The 22,294-nt window shown below is 37.6% G+C and overlaps 1 protein-coding gene across 1 annotated transcript in view; it reads right to left on the bottom strand.

Annotated features, from left to right (window-relative positions):
* Window positions 1-6,728: 6,728 nt before the first annotated feature.
* Window positions 6,729-22,294, bottom strand: part of HTR2A (5-hydroxytryptamine receptor 2A) — a 108,125-nt gene continuing 92,559 nt past the window's right edge. Inside the window, exon 4 of the mRNA XM_036456921.2 lies at window positions 6,729-8,457. Within this exon, the coding sequence (XP_036312814.1) occupies window positions 7,658-8,457 (800 nt within the window). The 3' untranslated portion in view covers window positions 6,729-7,657. The remainder of the gene's footprint in view (window positions 8,458-22,294) is intronic.

Raw genomic sequence — 22,294 nt, 5'->3', positions numbered from 1 at the left:
CAAGGGTTCAGTGTGCCTGAGGTGGAGGGAGGGGGGAAAGAGAAGGGCATGGTGGTGGTGGCTAAGGATTAAAGAAAAGACCAACAGGAGAATAAGCTGGGTCTAGGTGAATCTCCTGTGCCTGGCTGAGGCCACAGAGACAGATCCAGACAACAAATTCAGCCTTTATTTTATAGTCAGATGTAAACAAGGTGGTGGTCACCATAGTTACAATGTTCTTGTGAGTTTCACTTGTTTTCACAGCACTTGGTGCACCTCCCACAGCCTATTAGCTACCCAGATAAGATCTAGAGAGAGTCATAAGGTCAAGCTTAATTATGCTAAAAAGGCTGTGCTTTTCAAGCTGGGGCTTGTTTATGGCTTTACCAATAGGTAGAAAGTCCAAGGCTTAACCCTATAGCCGCTCCCTACATCTCACCCTTCTTTTATTTTTAAGCTACTGTAATGGAAGTAAAACTTAAACATTGAGGACAAAGCTCTGACTATTAAAGCAATACCAAAACAATGCCAATGCAAAACCCAAACTACAGACATGTTAACATTTTAAAACTTGAACCCCATGAACAAAACTCTAGCTATTAAAACAATAACAAAACAATACCAATACAAAACCCAGACATAGCTATTAACAAAATAATGCCAATGTAACACAACAAAAATAGAGAAATAAAACTATAGTAACATTTTTCTACTAAATGAGTTTCTTTTGCTAATTTACTTAAAATCTTCAGACTTGGCTGCACAAGACTTCATAGAAGACTGGCAGCTAACCAATGCTAGCATGGCCAGAAACATGGTTGAGGGAGTAGCTTCCATTTCTTGCTTTTCTACCATCTGCTGGGCCTCAGTTAACTTATTTAGATGACCCCATGTTGGCACCTCAGTCCCTTAAATAGCCTTCATCATCTTTTCTATATTGCTGTCATAAGGGAAACTCTCAGTCTTTTGAACGATGGGACAAGGAGCTTCTCTGTGTCCATTGTGGTGACGTACATAACTCTCTGGCACCCAAATTGTCTGCGCTGCTCCTTCTGGAAAGACACAAAACACAACCTCTTCCCCACATCATTAGTGGATCTGGTAAAACTCTTGTCTGGTTTGTGCATCCTTCCACCTGGCTAACCTGGCAAAGGCTATTGTACAGGAGGTCCGGTGCCTTCCAGCTGCTGTACAACCCTCTGCATTGTAATTCAAAAAGTTTAACATAGTCTAGGTGGATCTCTGTGCCTGGCTGAGGCCACAGAGAGAGATCCAGATGACAAATTGAGCCTTTATTTTATAGCTAGAGGTAAACAGGGTAGTGGTCACCATAGTTACAACGTTCTTGTGAGTTTCACTTGTTTTGGCAGCACTTGCTATATCTCTCATAGCTTATTACTTATCCAGATAAGGTCCAGGGAGAGTTATAAGGTCAAGCTTAATTATGCTAAGAGGGATGTGCCCTATAAGCTGGGACTTGTTTGTGGCTTTGCCAACAAGGTCAGTCCAAGGCTTAACCCTATAATTGCTCCCTACAAATTTAGATGTGATTGTATAATATAAATGTACAATACTTTCCACACGAAACTGTGCTTTGGTTCCTCACCTTGACTGGATTCCTTAGCATTCAGATAAGCATAGACCTAGAAGAGACTCCTTGTAAAGATCTTTGACTTTATACTCTTTATTATATACTTGAGAGAAAAGAGGCTTTGACTTGTCTGGGTAAGACAGCAGCAGCAGAGGAGACCAAGGTTTCCTGCCTCTGTCTTCTGTACAATGAAGACAGGTAAATCCCAAAGTTCCAACTGGGTGTGAAAACTCCCAATAATGTGTTGCTTCAGATGAACATACTAATGCTAATTATCAAAATGATAGAACAGAGCTAGGATTGACGTTTAAGGGAAAACATTTGTTTTTGCAAGGCACCTGCAAAAGTAATAATTAACAAATGCACTTTGTCTTATTGCATATTTACTGGGGCAAATGCCATCTATACTAGTAAAAGGGTTATATGCTAATTAGACCAGACATCTTCCAGACATCCTTCTGGACAAAGCCATGGTGGCAGGGGCCAAGGCAGAGGCAGTTAGGGGCGATCAGGTTGGTAGGAGAGGGGAGTTAGGGGCAACCAGGATGGTGGGGGTGGGCGGGCTATCAGGCAGGCAGGCAGAGTGTTTAGGGGTGATCAGGCAGGCAAGTGGGTGAGCAGTTAGGAGCCAGTGGTCTCATATTGCTAGTGATTGGGCCTAAACTGGCAATCAGACATCCCACAAGGGTCCTGGATTAGAGAGGGTGCAGGCCGGGCTGAAGGGGACCCTCCCAGCCTGTGCACAAATTTTGTGCATGAGGCCTCTAGTTGACTATAAAACTTGAGAAAGAGCTTAGTTATATTATTAATGTTCCCAATTTAGAACAGAATCTACAGATGTTTTTTTTTTCAAAATCATTATTATTGTAAATTAATATTCAAAGTTAAGTTCTAAAAGTTTACATAAATTATGTTTGAAGTTACTTGTTTTTTTTGTGGGTTATCTGAACATTTCTTATTCCCCAATTTATTTCTCACTTGTCTTCCTAGTGCTTAAAGTTTTTGCCTTTGGTTTTTACCATTTGAATTATCATTATGTTGAACAGCTATAGGGATCTCAGTCACAGACAATGGTTTATCAGCTTGAATTACTTATTAGTGTTCTACCAGAGAGGAGAAGCTTGAGAGAATATAAGTAAGATTTGATGGAAGCAGAAGAAAAGAGTACAAAGAAAGTGAACTCTGTATCATGATGAGGAAAAAGCAGAAGCAAAAGTTTTATTTATGTATTATTTTTTTCTTTTTTAATATATTTTATTGATTTTTTACAGAGAGGAAGGGAGAGAGATAGTTAGAAACATCGATGAGAGAGAGTCATCCATCAGCTGCCTCTTGCACACCCCCTACTAGGGATGTGCCCTCAACCAAGGTACATGCCCTTGACCGGAATCGAACCTGGGACCCTTCAGTCCCCAAGCCGAAGCTCTATCCATTGAGCCAAACCGGTTTCGGCGAGAAGCAAAAGTTTTAAAATGATAGGCATGCACAAAGAATAATAGAAGTTGTTGAATAATAAGATTGCTTAGCTCATAATTTTGTCTAGATTTTGCTCTGATGGCTTATAATATATAGATACTTTGTTCTTTTTCTTTTTAATAACAACACATTAATAACATTTACAGAGTGTATTACAGGTTACCAAGCACAGCCATAGCCATGGACTCATTTAAGTGACTTTTCAATTAGCCAGGAAAGATTCTAGTAGCTTCAGAGACAATAAAATTGAGACACAGAATTATTAACTGACTTGCCCAAGTTTATATAATCAGTGAGCAGGAAAGCTAAGATGGGGACTTGCATCTTTTGGTTCTGAACCCAATACTCTTTCTCCTGACTAGATTGAGTAGGGAAAACATTTATGCTTCCCTACTCAATCTAGTCAGGAGAAAGAGTATTGGGTTCAATCTAGTCAGAAGAAAGAGTTAGATAACCCAGGCTTGAATTTGCCTTTTTTTTTTTTTTTTTTTTTTTTTTTGCCACAACATGCCAGTGTTGTGGCCTTGGGCATGTTACCAACTGCTCTAAATCTGTTTCTTCATCTATGAGAAAGAGGGAATAATAATACCTACCTTGTAGGCTTGTCATGAGGATCCATCAGATGAAGCAAGAAAACAGCTTAATGCCTGAACATGGCAGGTACTTAATACATAGAGCAATAAACACCTGGAAAAGATACCTAATATTCCTATTTCATAGAATTTTCCTATATTTAAAGGTTATATGATTAATGAGGGCAACTTTCCAGTTTATTCAATGATATAGTGTCTCCTTGACTTACTCTAATTCAGGAAACTAGCTCCTGTGAAAATGTGTGTGTGTGTGTGTGTGTATGAATGCACTGTGCATGTCTTGGTGTACACCTGTACAAGTGTGTCCACAGGCACCTATGTGCATGTACTGAGGATATAGTAGCACCTGGTTATCTGTGTTCCTAGGCTATGTGTATCCAGAAATGTGGTCAAATATGGAGCATTTGTCTGCTGAAGATAACTGGAAACTGGATCATGACCATAAATCTAACTCAACCAAGTGGGCCTGAGCTCCAGAAACACGAGCTCTGTGCTCTCTAAGTATTTTTATGATACTTGGAGTTCCCACCCTGGACAGTTTAGAGCAACTGTCTTCATTAGACACAGTTATGAACTTGCAAAATTATGTTTTATTTTTTAATATACTTTATTTACAATTACAGTATTCATTCTTTCTTGAAATATTTTAGAATAGACTGGATTAAAATAATTACATAATAATATCAACTTTTTGTTATATATGGCACAGAATAATTTAACACTTTATAAATACATTTCATTGATACACAAATGGGAGAAGCACCCTTTGCCAAAAGCAGTACAATAATTTAGTTTCATTTAGCTACAGAAGTGGTTTAAAAACAGACCATGAGATGGCACTGCGACCAAGGGATTGAGTATGTCTTAAACAGAGTTTTCCCTAGTTATGGCATTTAATTTCTTTCCTTAAATACAGAATAATCTGCTATTCTACTTAACGCAGAGTAAAATTGGCTACTTTATTTTAAAGTATTGACTAGGGCAGTGTTCTTTAATTACAGATCTATTAATCATTCAAGGACTGTATTTCACTGGGGTAAGGAATGTATTTAAAAAGCCTTAGTAGTCAGGAAGTTTCTGGACTAAACAAAGGGCCGGAAGATAGCATTTTATCTAAGATCAATCAACTATATAGAAGGAACATTGTTTTCCCAACTTTCATAGAATTGCTGTACAGTCTTTCCATAAAATTAGGTCAACTTCCAGTTTATTTAAATACTGATACTTGTTACATTTTAATCTGCTTTGACAGCAATGGAAAGTCATAGAAACATTACAACATGAATTCACATTTAAAACAACATAATACAAACATGCACACATATATATATATATATATACTGAGTGTTTTCATTAATGATTTGCTTTTCCTCCATATAAATATGTAAATATTGAGTGAAGTGCATGGGAACATGTCTGCACATGTATACAGATACATGTTTGCCTATAATATACCCTTGAATTTTATATATATATATATATATATATATATATATATATATATATGGAAAGAAAAACATACACATTTGTAATATATATATGTACTCTCAAAAGACATATGCTCATTCTGCTCAAGATTGAGTATATGGGTGGAATCTGTAGTCTTTAATATATAATGAGATGTGCAGAGTTATAAACTAAGGCAAAATGCATAACAGCAGAAACTTTAACACCTGTATATTTTTATCTGTTAGTATGGTATAATCATTAAAGTAGTTCAGATCCAATGCAGTTTTGGTACTAGTGATTCACTATAATTTTTAGCTTTGAACTAAACACCTTTCAATGTATCTATAAGGACTTATTTTGGATAGCCATAAATGCATTTCCAAATTATACAATGGCACTTATCATGTTCTTCAGTTTTCAAATCTACATATTTTTCAAATGATTTAGAGAAAAAAATGTAATTCTCATTCAATAGAAAATACTATATTACTGCTTTTAAAAAAAAATTAGGAAGTACAATTTTAGTGAGAAATAAGTCAGTTTTTAACGAAGTGAAATAATTCCCCCCCAAAAAAACAAACAAACAAACAAAAAAAACTTTGGTAGTCACAGGTTGGGTCCAGGTTAAAGTACATATTTCTGAATTAATTGTAAATTTTGACTTCAAGTGGTATTTTCCTTCTACTGTGTTTGGTTGATACTCATCAGGAAACTTATTGAGAATATTATCCTCAGAGTAGAAACAAACCACTTTCTGAACCAGAAAGAAAGAAATTGAATTGATTCTCAAAATAAGTCTGTTAATGTTTTTTTAATATATATATTTTATTGATTTTTTTTTACAGAGAGGAGGAGAGAGGGATAGAGAGCTAGAAACATCAATGAGAGAGAATCACCGATCAGCTGCCTCTTGCACACCCCCTACTGGGGATGTGCCCGCAACCAATTACATGCCCTTGACTGGAATCGAACCTGGGACCTTCAGTCCACAGACCGACGCTCTATTCACTGAGCCAAACCGGTTTCAGCAAAGTCTGTTAATATTTTTGACAAGGACTATTCCAGTTAGGTCATTTTCTTTGAGCTGGAGAGCATTATAAGTGCAATAAGCCAGTCAGAGAAAGATAAGTATCACATGATCTCACTCATATGTGAAATCTAGTGAATAAAATAAACTGATGAATAAAATAGATCCAGAGACATAGAACATGCAACAGACTAAGGAATCTCAGAGGGAAGGTCGGGTAGGATGTGTGGATGGGAAGAGATCAACCAAAGTACTTGTATGGATAGATACAAGGGACACAGACAAAAGAGAGGAGAAGGCCTGGGGTGGAAGTTGGGGTGGGGGTGGGAGCAGGCTAGAAGGGGTCAATGGGGGGAAAGGGGAGACATATACAATACTTTCAACAGTAAAGATTAAAAAAAATAAAGGCAAAGATCGTATTTTAATTATTTTTATATCCTTAGTATTTAAGACATTTCCTCATAGATAGTATACACTTGGTACATGATTGTGAAACCAAAGCTGAACAGAAAATAAAATAGATTGATTGCTGTGAAAGCATCAGTTTACCTGATGGATGGGTGCCCACAGGAAAGACATCTGCATTTTATAGAGAAGTCTAAGACTACTGCTGTCAGTAGCCAAAAACCTGAGTTTATTCCTAAGTCCTGACAGAGTTACATCAATATGACTCAGTGCTGTAAGAGAGCATGCATGATGCAGTTATAAGAAGCAGTAACCAAACACCTCTATGATGCCATTTAGGAGAAGCAATTTTTAGAAATGTATTTGATAATGTTAAATTATCATTTTGATAGAATGGCTAGTAGAACAAACACTAAACAAGACCACATTTTAAATTCAGACTAAAGCACAGGTAGTAGAGAAAGCAGCAATAGTTATGAAATAACATTTAAAATCTTTTTCACTTCTGAGAAGAATTAACCTGAAATTCAGCAGATGACAGCAACTTTGCGAATATTTCAAAATGGCATCTATGGAAAAGTTGTCAAATATTTCATTTAATTATTTTAGCAATACCGACTTCATAACACTGTTCTTAATGGCTTATTTTTGTTGTTCCAAATATGTATCATAGTAAGCTTTAAAGACAATTGTTCTGTAAGAGGCCATTATATTCAATAAACTTTTCACTATACATAGCTATTTTTATTCACAGCGGTCAAGTAACCAATTTATGCCATCAATTAACAACATAGTAGGAAGGTTTCCACTTGAAAATAGAAATTAATTTAGATTTATTTATAGCCTAATTATAATTAAACAATAAAAGCTAGTTATTTTAAAGACATATCATTTACAATGTTAAAAATAAATATCATAAAACTACAGCTTGAAATGCTGTCAGAACATTTTTGAAGTGCACATTTTGTGGCATTAACCCTGCTTTTAACTGATGGAATAAAATGAGGCATCTAGATATTATTGTTGGTTTTACTAGACCCGCCTAATTTTTTCCAGCCTCTCTATTATCTTCTTTTTTTCCAGATAGGTGAAAACTTGTTCAGTGTGTCTTCCATTGTTGCCACGGCAACTAGTCTATCACACACAGCTGACCTTTTCATTCACTGGATTGATATTGTCTGTGGGAGCATATTCCGAATTTTGTTTTCCTAGAGGAATCATAGTACAGTCATTACCTGTCATTTCGGCATCTTTCTTTGAATTCTTTTTCTGTCCCTTTTGGAGTTGACTAGATTTGTAGGCTAAGGCTGGGATAGTGTTCACTAAAATTAACTGTAATGGTTTTTTATTTTCCTTGTACTGACACTGAATATACCGGGAAAAAGCTGACCTGTAGGTCTTGTTGAACAGGGTGTACACCAGGGGGTTCACTGCTGAGGAGAGGTAACCGATCCAAACGAACACGTTGAGCAGGGCTCCGATGACGTCCTCGTTGCAGGACTCTTTGCAGATGACGGCCATTATGTTCGTGATGAAGAAGGGGCACCACATGACCACAAACAGAAAGAAGACGATGCCCAGCACCTTGCAAGCTTTTTGCTCATTGCTGATAGACTGCATGGTCCTCCTGCCATAGGCACCTGGCTCCCTGTGGATTGACCGCTGGAAGAGCTTTTCTGAAGACAGGGAACTCTGAGGAAGAAAGCTGAAAGAAGCTAAGTTGGTCCGTGTGCCAAGGTCACCCCCACACAAAGTAGCTTCTTTCTGGAGTGACTTGATAGTGAGAAAGTAGGTGATCACCATGATGGTTAAGGGGATGAAAAATGACACGAAAGAGCCGATCAGGACAAAGTTATCGTCCGCGAGTAAGCAACTCCCTTCCTTAAAGACCTTGGAATCATCCTGTAGCCCAAAGACTGGGATTGGCATTGATATACCTGGAATTAGACAGAAATTGAAAAGTGATTATTAAGGAATTGAGTACACGAAGGCAAGAGCGAAGATACATAATGGTGGCCCTGCAAAGGATTTTATATCAACATTATTTAAAAGCTTACTATACTTTCAGTGACAATTTAAAATTCCCTTGGAATTATTTCCCTTCGACTTAAAATTCTCTTGAAATTACTTTATATCAACATTGCTTAAAAGCTTACATACTTTCAAAGAAATTTTAAATTACCCTTGAACTTAATTATAGATATTAATTTTTATATTGTAACTGTATATTATCTATACTAATAAAAGGGTAATATGCTAATTAGACTGGGTCAACCGGACATCTTCTGAACCTCTGACTTCCTTCTGAACAAAGCCACATTGGTGGAAGCTGAGGAAGAGGCAGTTAGGGACAGTCATACCAGCAGGGGAGCAAGCAGTTAAGGGCAAGCAGTTAGGCCAGTAGGCAGAGGTGGTTAGGGGTGATCAGGCAGACAGGCAGGTGAGCGGTCCCAGATTATGAGAGGGATGTCCCACAGGGATTGGACCTAAACCCACGGTCTGATATCACCCAAGAGGTCTGAGATTGGAGAAGGTGCAGGCAGGGCTGAGGGACTCCCCCCCATGCACAAATTTTGTGCATCAGGCCTCTAGTATATTATAATATGTAATTATAACATTTAATTTTAATATATAGTTATATATTAATTATAATTTATACTAATATATAGTATTTTTTATCAGACATAATTAACATAATATATAGTTTCTTATACTTATACTAGAGGCTAGATGCATGAAAATTCATGCAAGAATAGCCCTTTCTTTCCCCGGCTGCTGGCACTGGCTTCCCTCTGGCACCTGAGACCCAGGCTGCTTCCCTCCTCCAGCCACCTGCAGGCACCCAGGACCTGAGCTGGCTTCCCTATGTCCCTGGCTTTGTCAAGAAGGATGCCCAGTCTAATTAGCATATTACTCTTTTATTACTATAGATGTTATGTTGCCCTATATAATCCTTTACCTTTAAAGAACAATAAGACTAGCTTTAATAGTTCATGCCATATTTTTCTGATCATATTATACTTATTAGTTGAAGAAAATACACAGAGAAAAAAACCCCACAAAAATAAAATGCCCAATAACACCACCACCCAGAGATAATCACCATTAACAATATAATGTTGTTTATTTCATTTTATCTATTTACTAGAGGCCCAGTGCACTAAATTCATGCATGGGTGTGTTCCCTAGGCCTGACTGGTGATCAGGGCTGATCAGGGTCTTCTGGTTGCTGGCCAGGGCCTTCCTGCTGGCTCTTAGCTGCCGGATGGGGCCTGCCGGATGGGGGGAGGGACCAAGGGAGGCTGGCCAGCCATGGGAGGTTGGCTGTGGGAGTGCACTAACTACCCAAGGCAGCTCCAGCATTGAGTGTCTGCCCCCTGGCGGTCAGTGTGTGTTATAGCAGCCAGTTGTTCCGGTCATTTTGGTGTTCTGGTCTCTTAGGCATATATATATATCTCCTGATATTATCACAATACCAGTCCCACTCCTAAATAGAAATTTAATATTTTCTTAATATAATTAAATATAGAATCAGTTTTTAAATTTCTAATTTTCCTGTAAGGTTATTATATATCTTTAGTAATAGAATATTCATAAGGGTGTATTACAAAGTAATAAGCAGCCACAGACTTTCTTTTGTTGACAAATATAAGAGTTAGGTATAGGATGAGACAATACATGGGGTCAGTTGCTCTGTCACTCAAATGTGGGGAACCTCTATCAGGCACAGGAGTAGGCAGAGTAGGGAGCAGAGTAGATAAAAGCAACACTTTTCCTCTCATCATGCTAATTTCTCCCCCATTACATAGGACTTATTAAAGGGAGATTCAGCTGGCCACCACCACCTTGTGCAGTTTTGGGGAAGTGGGAGAGTCTTTCTCTAGTGCCCTGGGAAAGGCCAAGGCAATCATATGACTGCCACAAGGAAGAAGCAAGGTGATAGGGAAGACAAGGAGACATGAATCAAATTCTCTGTATAACCTGGTTTAAGGTCGCTTCATTTGTGAAAAGGTAGATATCATAGGGGCACTCTGAGAGAAAGTCAGAACAAAGTTTCTTTCTAGTACTGGGCCAGGTTTTCAGCTCCCTCAGAAGTGTATAATAGGGAGTGTCACAGCTTCTGATCCAAACTCTTTAGAGTTTATTAAGTGGTCACAATCCAGCCAAGAACACAGCCTCATTCCAGAGTTGGGGGCTACTACTCGCTTGACTCTTGTGATAATGTATTCATTATCATCTGGTAAAAATTTTGTTGAGGATCTATAATCTAATTTGTACATGCATAGAACAGAGGTCAGTTCCATCCAATTGTCCTACTGCATATCACCTCATAATTGCTATTCTTGCCAGGAGAGAACATTAGCTTGAGTTAAAGTAATACTTAACATAATTCTTTCTCAGTAACATTTTCTAGTATCTTCATAGGCTTAATGGACAATATTTTTCACTTGTCTATGCAAAGCCATTCCAGTACTCTTGGAAGGTGGAGATAAATGACATCAGAACTGCTCTTAAGGAAACTAATGTGGTTAATGACCCTTCACTTCCTTCATTCCTCTCTGTCCCTGGCCTATTTTTGGGAACATTCTTTGGGTCAAGAAGAGATGGAAGAATGATGGCTCCAAGAGGAACATCTTCTGAAACTCTTTTTTAAAAAAAATGTATTTTTATTGATTTCAGAGAGGAATGGAGAGGGACAGAGAGATAAAAACATCAATGATGAGAGAGAATCATTGATAGTCTGCCTCTCCCACATCCCTTACTGGGGATTCAGCCCGCATCCTGGGTATGTGCCCTTGACTGGAATCGAACCTGGGACCCTTCAGTCTGTAGGCTGATGTTTTATTCACTGAGCCACACCCTGCTCAGGGATCCTCTGAAATTCTTTTTATTTTTTTAATGTATTTTATTGATTTTTTACAGAGAGGAAGGGAGAAGAATAGAGAGCTAAAAACATCAATGAGAGAGAAACCTTCACCAGCTGCCTCCTGCACGCCCCCTACCAGGCATGTGCCTGCAACCAATGTACATGCCCTTGACCGGAATCGAACCTGGGACCTTCCAGTCCACAGACCTATGCTCCATCCACTGAGCCAAACCAGTTTTGGCTCTTCTGAAACTCTTGATACACACCAGTTTTATTTAGCCTTCACAAAAAACTTACTTTATTTTATTCGGTTATAGTTTACAATCAATATTATTTTGTATTAATTTTAGGTGTACAGCACAGTGGTTAGACAATCATATATTTTACAAAATGTTTCCATTGTTAAGTCTAGTACTTACCTAACACCATACATAGTTATTAGAATACTAGAGGCCCAATGCATGAAATTCATGCAAGAATAGGTCTTCCTTCCCCCGACTGCCAGCACCGGCTTCCCTCTGGCACCTGGGCTTCCCTCACAGCCCTGGCTTCGTCCAGAAGGTTGTTCAGAAGGATCTCCAGAAGGATATCTGGTCTAATTAGCATATTAAGCTTTTATTATTATAGATTATTGCTCTTTCTGGTTTGGCTCAGTGGATAGAGTGTAGACCTGTGGACTAAAGGGTCCTGGGTTTGACTCCAGTCAAGGGCACATGCTTGGGTTGCAGGTTTGATTCCAGTATGGGGCATACAGGAGGCAGCCAATCATTGATTCCCTCTCATCATTGATGTTTCTATATCTCTATCCCTCTCCCTTCCTCTGTGCAATCAATAAAAATATATTTAAAAGAAAGAATACTATTGACTGTATTTCTTATGCCATACTTTATATCCCTATGGCTATTTTGTAACTACCCACTTCACTTCTTAATCCCTCATCTTTTATATCCAGCCCCTTGATCCCTCCTTGCTTCTGGCAACCATCAGTCTGTTCTCTGTAGCTATGAGTCTGTTTCAGTTTAGTTTGTTTATTTACTTTGTTCTTTAGATCCCACGCATAAGTGAAATCATATGGTATATATCTTTCTCTGACTTATTTCTTATAGCATAATACTATTTAGGTCCATCCATGTTGTTGCTAATGGTAAGATTTAATTCTGTTTTATGGCTGCATAATATTCCTTTGTACATATGTACAAGAACTTTTTCTTTTTATCTACTTGTGTATTGATGGGCACTTGGGTTGCTTCCATATCTTGGCTATTGTGAATAATAAAGCAATTAACATAAGGGTAGCCTTCAGGAAACTCTTGATCATAAAAGTTAAGACATGATTACTAAGAAGAATGTTTTGTTTTCCAAGTGTTTGAACTTATAACTGTTAAAGGTGTTTCCTGTACTCATCTACAACATCTTTGTTTCAGAGTGCAGTTATTCATTGATTAAAATAGACCTGGATTTGAGTCTTGGCCCTGGTTCTTTGCTCCTGGGCCAGTGACTTCACCCCTGTAGGCCTCAGTGCCTCATCTATCACATTAGGATGGCACCCACATGTCTCCACTGATTGTGGTGAGGTTAAATGAATTAAATATACAGAAACCTAGAACAGTGATTAGTTCAGTTATTCTCCCAATGAAAATAGCATTCTCTTCAGAATTTTTCAGATTGAATACATTAACTTGATTTTTTCTAATTTTGTTTTATTTCACTTTGTTTGTATATGCTATATTTTAATATACAATATATCTTAAACCAAAAGAAGCTAAAAAGCATTTTGGTTATTCTTGGCCACATAGTTAATAATGATGTAATTATCAACTTCTGCCAGGGTGACAAAGAGACTCAATTAATTTAATTTTGTATAGCTTGAACTGTTGATTGCTTTTCAAATGTGATAAATTATAGCCATTACTATTAGTTATGATACACATAAACAAAATATCAACTGTTAAAAAAAAGTTGTATTATTTTGTCATTAAACTCTTGGGTGTATACCTTTAGAGCTCTTTGCCATCTTTGCTTGTGACCTGGTGATTTATATAAGTGAAAATTCTCAATTAAACAGAATATGGGATTATCTAAAACACCAAATTATTCAATAATTTGAAATTCAAATGTGTTCTTGTTTGGGGAGAATGAACACACACACACACACACACACACACACTCACTCACACAAACACTCAGAATGGCTCACCTTCTGTGGGCAAAAAGGGGAAGTGTGAGGGAGCCATCTTACTATAGTAGAGATTCCTCCCTCTGCTGCCTGGGATAAAGAGCCATTTTAAAGTGAATGTGGCAAGAAGCCTGTCTAAAAGGGGGACCTTGATTTGGAGGGGGAGAATCAACTGATTAGGTCTTTCAGTGGCACATTCCTCTTTATTTATAACAAAAATATCCTAAATATTTCTCATACACCATTCTTTTTCAGAGCCTCCCTCATAATAGAAGTCAGCAAAAGTTTGTGAAAAGAATAAGTGGATAGTTAAAGCAATACTCTATAAGGGAGAAATTTTCCACCAAAGAATTAAAACACTTGGGTAAGCTTTCTGGGTAAAATAAGCAGTTTAAAAACACCAGGAGATGACTGCACTGGCTTATATCCAAGATTGTGGTCATAGCCATTTTCAGTGCATTGATTTTCTGGATGCTTTATTTGATAATAGGTGCTTTGGGAAATCTGACATTTCTCACTTGGAATTTCTGCATATAAAGCATTTTTCTTTATGAACAAACAGAAAGTAGCTTGAACTATGTGACTCTGCATTTTATTTAATACATTTTTTTTTTCTGATGAGTGGAAAACAGCAACCAAAATTCAATATCTGTAGAGAGCCCTCCATACACATTTTAATTTCTTTTGATTGCATCTCAGACAATGAAATGAATGGAAAACATGACACTTAGAAACACATAGGCTTTCACTGGTGACTTTATTTCAGGGTAGCCCTACTCTTTGTACAGAAATTAGTTTGCACCTCTGGTAAAATCTTGCCACAGTCTGGGTAAATGGCCTTAATTCTGAAGCGCTGGCTGTGAAAGATGAGCTTTATTCCTTTTGTTTTTTTTTAATTAGCAATTAGTTTACTGATAGTTGATTAGTAACCTCCTTGATCCAATGACATAGTGAATGAGCAACTATATAGTGAAGCCTTATTCCATGGTGGATACTGTTTGTGGTATTTTGGCCAACATAATCCTTGTATAAAACTAATTTTTCTAGTTCTGGTTTGCTTTAGAAAAATGTATTTTTAAATCTATTATTGTTGAAAGTATTACCTACCGGTATGTCCCTTTCTCCCTCACCCCCCCATTGACCTCATTAGCCCTCCCCTGCCCTCTGCCTCAGGCCTTCACCACCCCATTATCTGGGTCCAAGGGTTATACATATATGCATACAGGTTCTTTGGTTATCTCTTCCATCCCACGTACTCATACCTGCCTTCCCTCTGAGATTTGATAGTCTGGTTCATGCTTCTATGTCACTGGATCTATTTTGTTCATCAGTTTATTTTGCTCTTTAGATTCTACATATGAGTGAGATAATGTAATGCTTGTTTTTCTCTGACTGGCTTATTTCACCTAGCATAATATTCTCCAGGTCCCTCTATGCTGTTTCAAAGAGTAAGAGAACATTCTTTTTTTACAGCTGCAGAATACTCCATGGTGTATATGTACCACAGGTTTTTTACCAACTCATCTAATTATGGGTACTCAGGCTGTTTCCAGATCTTAGCTATTGTAAATTACACTGCTATGAACATAGGGGTGCATACATTCTTTCTAATTGGTGTTTCGGGTTTCTTAGGATATATTTCTAGAAGTAGGATCAGTGGGTTAAATGGCAGTGGGTTAAATATTTGAAACTCCATATTGTTTTCCATAATGGCTGCACCAATCTGCATTCTCACCAGCAGTGTACTAGGATTGCCTTTTCTCCACATCCTCACCAGCACTTGTCATTTGTTGATTTGTTGATGGTAGCCATTCTGACAAATGTGAGGTAATACCTCAGTGTCTGCTTAATTTGCATCTTGCTATAGTGGTAGCATTTTTCATATGTCTCTTGGCCTTCTGTGTGTCCACTTTGCAGAAGTGTCTATTTAGGTTCTTTGCCCATTTTTTTTAAATTGGATTGTTTGTCTTCCTTTCTTAAGTTGTATGAGTTCCTTATATATTTGGATATTAACCCTTTATCAGATGTATCATTGCCAAACATGTCCTCCCGTATAGTGGGCTCCCTTTTCATTTTGTTAATGGTTTCTTTTGTTGTGCAGAAGCATTATTTTTATGTAGTTCCCTTTGTTTATTTTTTTCCTTAGTTTCCTTTGTCCTAGGAGATGTACCCACAAATACATTGCTATGATGAGATTTTTATCTGAGATTTTTCTCCCTATTGTTTCTACTATAATTTTTATGGTTTCATGCCTTACGTTTAAATAATTTTATCCATTTTGAGTTTATTCTTTAAAATATTTTTTATTTTAAAATATGTTTTTTTTTTATTGATTTCAGAGAGAAAAAGAGAAGGAGAGAGAGAGATAAAAACATCATAATGAGAGAGAATCACATATTACTGGAAGTATTAGCCATTGTGATTAGACAAGAAGAAGAAATAAAAGGCATCTAAACTGGAAAAGAAGAAGTAAAAGTGTCCTTATTCTCAGATGACATGACATTGTACATAAAAAGCCCTAAAGACTCCATCAAAATACTAATAGACTTAATAAATGAATTCAGCAATGTAGCAGGATACAAAATTAATGCCAAGAAATATATGGCATTACTATACACCAATAGTGAACTTACAGAAAAAGAGACTGAAAAAAATCCCATTTACCATCACACCAAAAAAAATTAAGATGCCTAGGAATAAACTTAACTAAGGAGGTAAAAGACCTAAATGTGGAAAACTACAGGGCACTGAAAAAAGAGATAGAGGAAGACGGAAACAATCATGAACATGGAAGAACATACCATGTTCATGATTGATAGAATCAATATCATTAAAATGTCCATACTTCCCAGAGCAATTTATAGATTCAATGTTCTTCCCATTAAAATACCAAAGGCATGTTTCACAGACCTGGAATGAACTCTCTAAAATTTCACCTGAAATGAAAAAAGACCCCGAATAGCCACAGCAATCCTGAGAAAGAAGAACAAAGTAGGTAGGATCTCAATATCACATTTCAAGCTGTATTACAAAGACCTTGTACTAAAACCAGCCTGGTACTGGCACAAGAACAGACATATAGACCAAGGGAATAGAATTGAGAACCCTCATATCAACCCAAACCACTATGCTCTATTAATATTTGACAAAGGAGGCATGAACATACAATGGAGTCAAGAGAGTTTCTTCAACAAATGGTGTTGTGAAAATTGGACAGATACATGCAAAAAAAAAAAAAAAAAAGAAAGAAACTAGACTACCAACTTACACCATAAACAAAAATAAACTCAAAATGGATTAAGGACTTAAACATAAGACTTAAACATTAAGGACTTAAATCATAGCAATACTAGAGGCTTCTACAGGCAGCAAAATCCTGAGATATGCCAAACCAGTTTCTTCACTGATGCCACTCCTAGGGTAATGGAAACTAAAGAGAAAATAAACAAATGGGACTTCATAAATATAAGAAGCATTTGCACAGCAAAAGAAACCATCAAAAAAAAATATGTATGGGAGAACACATTTGCAAATGTTACCTCTGATAAGGGTTTAATCTCCAACATTTACAGGGAACTCATACAATTTTTAAAAATATATATATTTTATTGATTTTTTACAGAGAGGAAGGGAGAGGGATAGAGAGCTAGAAACGTCAATGAGAGAGAAACATCGACCAGCTGCCTCCTGCACACCTCCCACCGGGGATATGCCAGCAACCAATGCACATGCCCCAGACCGGAATCAAACCCGGGACCTTCCAGTCCGCAGACCAACGCTCTACCACTGAGCCAAACCGGTTTCGGCTGCGGAACTCATACAATTTAATAAAAGAAAGATAAACAATCCAATAAAAATATGGGCAATAGACCTAAATAGATACTTTTCAAAAGAAGACAGAAGGAAGACAGAGAGACATATTGAAACATGCTCAAAGTCACTAATTATCTAAGAGATGCAAATCAAAATGACAATGCGGTACCATCTCACACCTATCAGAATGACAATCATCAACAAATCAACAAATGACAATTGCTGGTAAGGTTGCCGAGAAAAAGGAACCCTCGTGCATTGCTGGTGGGAATGCAGACTGGTGCAGCCACTGTGGAGAACAATATGGAGTTTCCTCAAAAAACTAAAAATGGAACTCCCATTTGACCCAATAATCCCACTTCTGGGAATATATCCCAAGAAACTAGATACACCAATCAGAAAGGATATATGCGCCCCTTTGTTCATAGCAGCACAATTCACCATAACTAAGATTTGGAAACAGCCTAAATGCCCATTAGCAGATGAGTGGATTAGAAAACTATGGTACATCTACACAATGAATTGTACATTGCTATTAAAAGGAAGGAATTCTTACCATTTGCAGTAGCATGGATGGAACTGGAGAATATTATACTAAGTGAAATAAGCCAGGCAATAAAAGAAAAATACCACTCATTTATGGAAAATAAAGAACATTATAACCTGATGAACAAAATGATTTATACAAAGGCAGTAAAGCATCGGACAGACTGTCAAATTACATCAGGAAGGCTGGGGAGTGCTGGGGAGGTGGAGAAAGAGATCAACCAAAGGACTTGTATGCAGGTATATAAATATAGCCAATGCACACAAGATACTGAGTGTAGGGTGGGATGAGGGCATGTGACAGGGGTTAGGGGAGGCTGAGGGAAGGTCAATGGGGTTGGGGGGAGGAGATATATGTATACTTTAAATAATAAAATAAAATTTTAAAAAAGGATTTTAGCCTCTATATTCATCAGGGATATTGGCCTGTGGCCAGTCGGCCTCGAGTTTGACAGGATCAGGCTAACATCTCACAGCAAAACAGAGAATTGATGGAGAGGGCAAGAAACTTGTCCTCTATTCCTCCCCCAATTTGTACATGAGTTACTTGAAGCAACAACAACAAATAGGCTAAATGTCCAAAAATGTTTTAAACCTCGTGTTCCATCCAAGGCAATATATGTTACTTGGAAGAAATGCTCATCTCCCTTAAGGATAAGCAGTTGTTCACTGCTCAAGCTGGTGGCTTAATTGCCCCTGTCATTGCTTTCTAGAAAGGCAGTCTCCTGCTCTTCTGACCTAGTTCCTTTTCCTTTCTGTTTCCCTGTCCAGAAGTTGTGCTTGCTGTGTGATAATCTTGCACTGAAGGATAAAAAGACTGAATTCTGACTTGTTAGTGTTTATTGCAACATCTGAAAGGCCATCCACGTCCTCATTCCAGGACAGATTTACTTCCATTGACCACCTCTTCCTCTGACAATATGTTACAAAACCCAAATATGATATGAATGACATAATGGAATTTGAAAAGTTATCAGACCTTGTTTTGCCATTGGAGTCACAAGTAATAGCATCTTTTCAAATTATTTCATTTGACTTTTCATCCACTATCTCTTCCTCTTTAAATAATTGAATTACATTATTCAGAAACAATGGAAACCTGTTCTTTTCTAAACTGCATATTTAGCAACATGCTCATGAGCAAAGATTTTTACAAAAAAACACACACACACACACACAAAAAACAACATGTCTGTGCCACTTTATTAAACCTCATTTTAAAAGTATTACCTCCTTTCCTCCATTTGTCTTAAAGGGAACAGATTTTTGGGAATAGTTCTTTCTGAGGCTTCTTTCTGGTTCTGGTGCTCCGGGCTTTGGACCGACTTGAGGTTTAGATCCCGTGCTTCTCAGTGGGTTCTTCTGAAGCTGATATATACTTCCAGAACCTCAGCTGTGGCCCTTGGGAGTGGGAACACTCTGCTCACATCACCACCTTCCCTATGAATTTTAATGTAGCTTCTTCTGTAAATCCTTGGTTATAAGACCCCATGACAGCTTTCTTTCAAGACATACCATATATAGAGCCTTCTCTAAATTATTTCTTTTCTTAATAAAAATTCTTATTATTATTCTATAGTCTTTGATCAACCTTAAAAATAATTTCTGCTGTCCTATTTCACACTTCTAATATCTTTTTTTTCCCCCCTGGAAGACATTTCCCCCATTAGAAGATAATCTCATTAAAGATATACACACATATATCTTATTGTAAGCCACTCCAGCATCTAATGTACCTTTTCTTATTCTAGAGGTTTAGTAAATGCTTGTGGGGTTGGTGAGTGAACAACTAAGAAAGAGAGAAAAGATAGAGTTATAAGAAGTGAAAATTACATTTAATTTTATAGGCACAGTTTGAATTAACTGAAATTATTTTATAATATTTTCTTTCATTTTTGCTGTGGAAACACAGTAAACTAGGTTACCAATTATTTAGAGAGGACAGAAAGAGGGAAAACATATATTTATGTAATACTTAATTATTCTAAGAGAATTGCATATAAAGTTAACCATCCCATGAGCTGACCACCTTAACAATTAAAATCATAAGGGAAAAGATCTCTGTAAAGGGCAGTGTCTGAATGGGAATCAGGGGCCTGGGTTTATTCCTGTATGTTCTGACTCATAACCTGGATTTAGGCCTGTTATTTGCTCAAAGCTCTTTTTCAAGTTAATTAAACAAGTGTCTGCAGGAAAAGTGCCAAATATAGCATCACAAGACATAGGTTTGTGTCCTGAGATTGTCAATCACTAGCTGGATGACCTTATGCTGCTTCATTTTAAAGCATCTCTCTGTAAGGTGGAGATAATAAAATCGGACCTTCCTTAACTTACATATAGGGCTTTGGTGAGAAAATAGTGAGGCAATGTGTCTGACTTATTTTGAAAATGTTTAAGATTAAAATGATTATAATGTACTAAGATCTATGCCAGACTCTGTGGGTACTGCAAAAGACCTTTGAGAACTTTCATGAAGTCTAAAATTTTGTGTGGAAAAAATAATACACACACGATCTAGTAAGATAGCAGTGTAGGACAAAATGAAATAATGAGGCAAAATAGGCTACCATGGGTAAATACTCCTTCCTCCATGATGTTAGAATGTGATGCACATTGTGAGTTAGTATCTCCAGTGAAAGGTTGAACAGGAGATAAGGTTGCTGAACTGGGCCATGTGGGTGAATAGAATCTGGACAGAGGTCAGGACCAATGATGAGGAGGTGAGTATATGATCATTGTACATCCAGGGACCATTGTGCAACTGGCCTTGCTGGGACTGAGTTCTGCTGTATCTGGCAAGCAACTGTGAATTTAGGAATAAGCCCACAAGCTGCTTATCAGAGACATCAAGCAGGTCCTCTCTATGAGACAACAATCAGTTTTAGTAGTTCATCCACAAATCAAATATTAATTGAATATACACTGAACTAGATATTTTAGGAATTTGAGAGGAAGGAAGAAGTACTTGAGTCTATAATCACAACTTTATTTTTACATTTTTAAAACACATTTTTATTTATTTCAGAGAGGAAGGGAGAGGGAGAGAGATAGAAACATCAATTAAGAGAGATCATTGACGGGCTAGCTGCCTCCTGCATGCCCCCTACTGTGGATCAAGCCTGCAATACAGGCTTGTGCCGTGATGGAGTATTGAACCGTGACCTCCCGCTTCATAGGTCAACACTCAAACACTGAGCCACACTAGCCAGGCTATAATCACTATTCTATAATCCGAGACTTTTTGCTGTTATTCATAAACTCTTCAATCCAAAATAAGACTAAGAGGAAAAAAGTACAGAGATGTAAGCAGAAAAACTAAGTTTAGTACTGGCATAAAAAAAATTAAGAACAATACAATCAATGTAAGTCTGTATTTACCCTGGCTATACTTTTTTAAAAACAGCTATACTGCAGGATAGCATATCACAAATGTTTTGGTCTCAAAACTCGTTCACACATTTAAAAATTATTGAGGATTCTGAAGAGTTTTGATTTTTTGAGTTATATCTATAAATATTTGTTGTATTAAAAATAAAAACTGAGAACAAAACATAATTCATAAATTTTGAATTATTTTAAATTTAAAAATAACATCAATAATCCTATTATATAACGTAAATACATTTCTATGAAAATAATTATATTTTCTATAGTAGATCAAATAATGGCACTGATTTACAGCTTTGAAATCTCTTTTATGTTTGCCTTAGTAGAAGACAACTGGATTCTCAGATATGCTTCTGCTTCAGCCTGTTGTTATATCACACACTGCGTATACTTTAAAAAATTCCACTGTACCCTCATAAAAAGATAAAATGGAAAAGGCAAACAACATCTAATTTTTTCCCATGCTTTATTGAGAAAAAACTAATATTTAACGTTGTGTAAGTTGTACAATGTGATGATTGATACACATATACATAACAAAGTATCTATAGAGGCCTGGTGCACAAAATTCGTGAACGGGGGTGGGGGAGTATGAGGGGGGTGTCCTTCAACCCAGCCTGCAGCCTCTCCAATCTGGGACCCTTTAGGGATGTCTGCCTGCTCATCTAGGCCTGATCCCATAATTCAGGACTGCTGGCTCCCAACGGATTGCCCCTAACTGCTTCTGCCTGCCAGCCTGATCACCCTAATCACTCCCCTGCCAGCCTGATTGATGTGTAACTGCTCCCGGGGAGGCCCAATTGCCCCTAACTGCCCTCCCCTTCTGGCCTGATCTCCCCCAACTTCCATCCTCTGCAGGCCCGGTTACCCCTAATGGTCCTCCCTGCTGGCCTATTTGCCCACAACTGCCTTCCCTTGAAGGCGTAGTCCCCCCCAACTGTCCTCCCCTGTTGGACAGGTCCCTCCCAATGGCTCTCTCCTTCTG

The sequence above is a fragment of the Pipistrellus kuhlii genome, unplaced genomic scaffold, assembly GCF_014108245.1.
Source record: "Pipistrellus kuhlii isolate mPipKuh1 unplaced genomic scaffold, mPipKuh1.p scaffold_m20_p_3, whole genome shotgun sequence".
Classification (NCBI taxonomy): domain Eukaryota; kingdom Metazoa; phylum Chordata; class Mammalia; order Chiroptera; family Vespertilionidae; genus Pipistrellus; species Pipistrellus kuhlii.
This window is presented reverse-complemented; position numbering and strand designations above follow the sequence as displayed.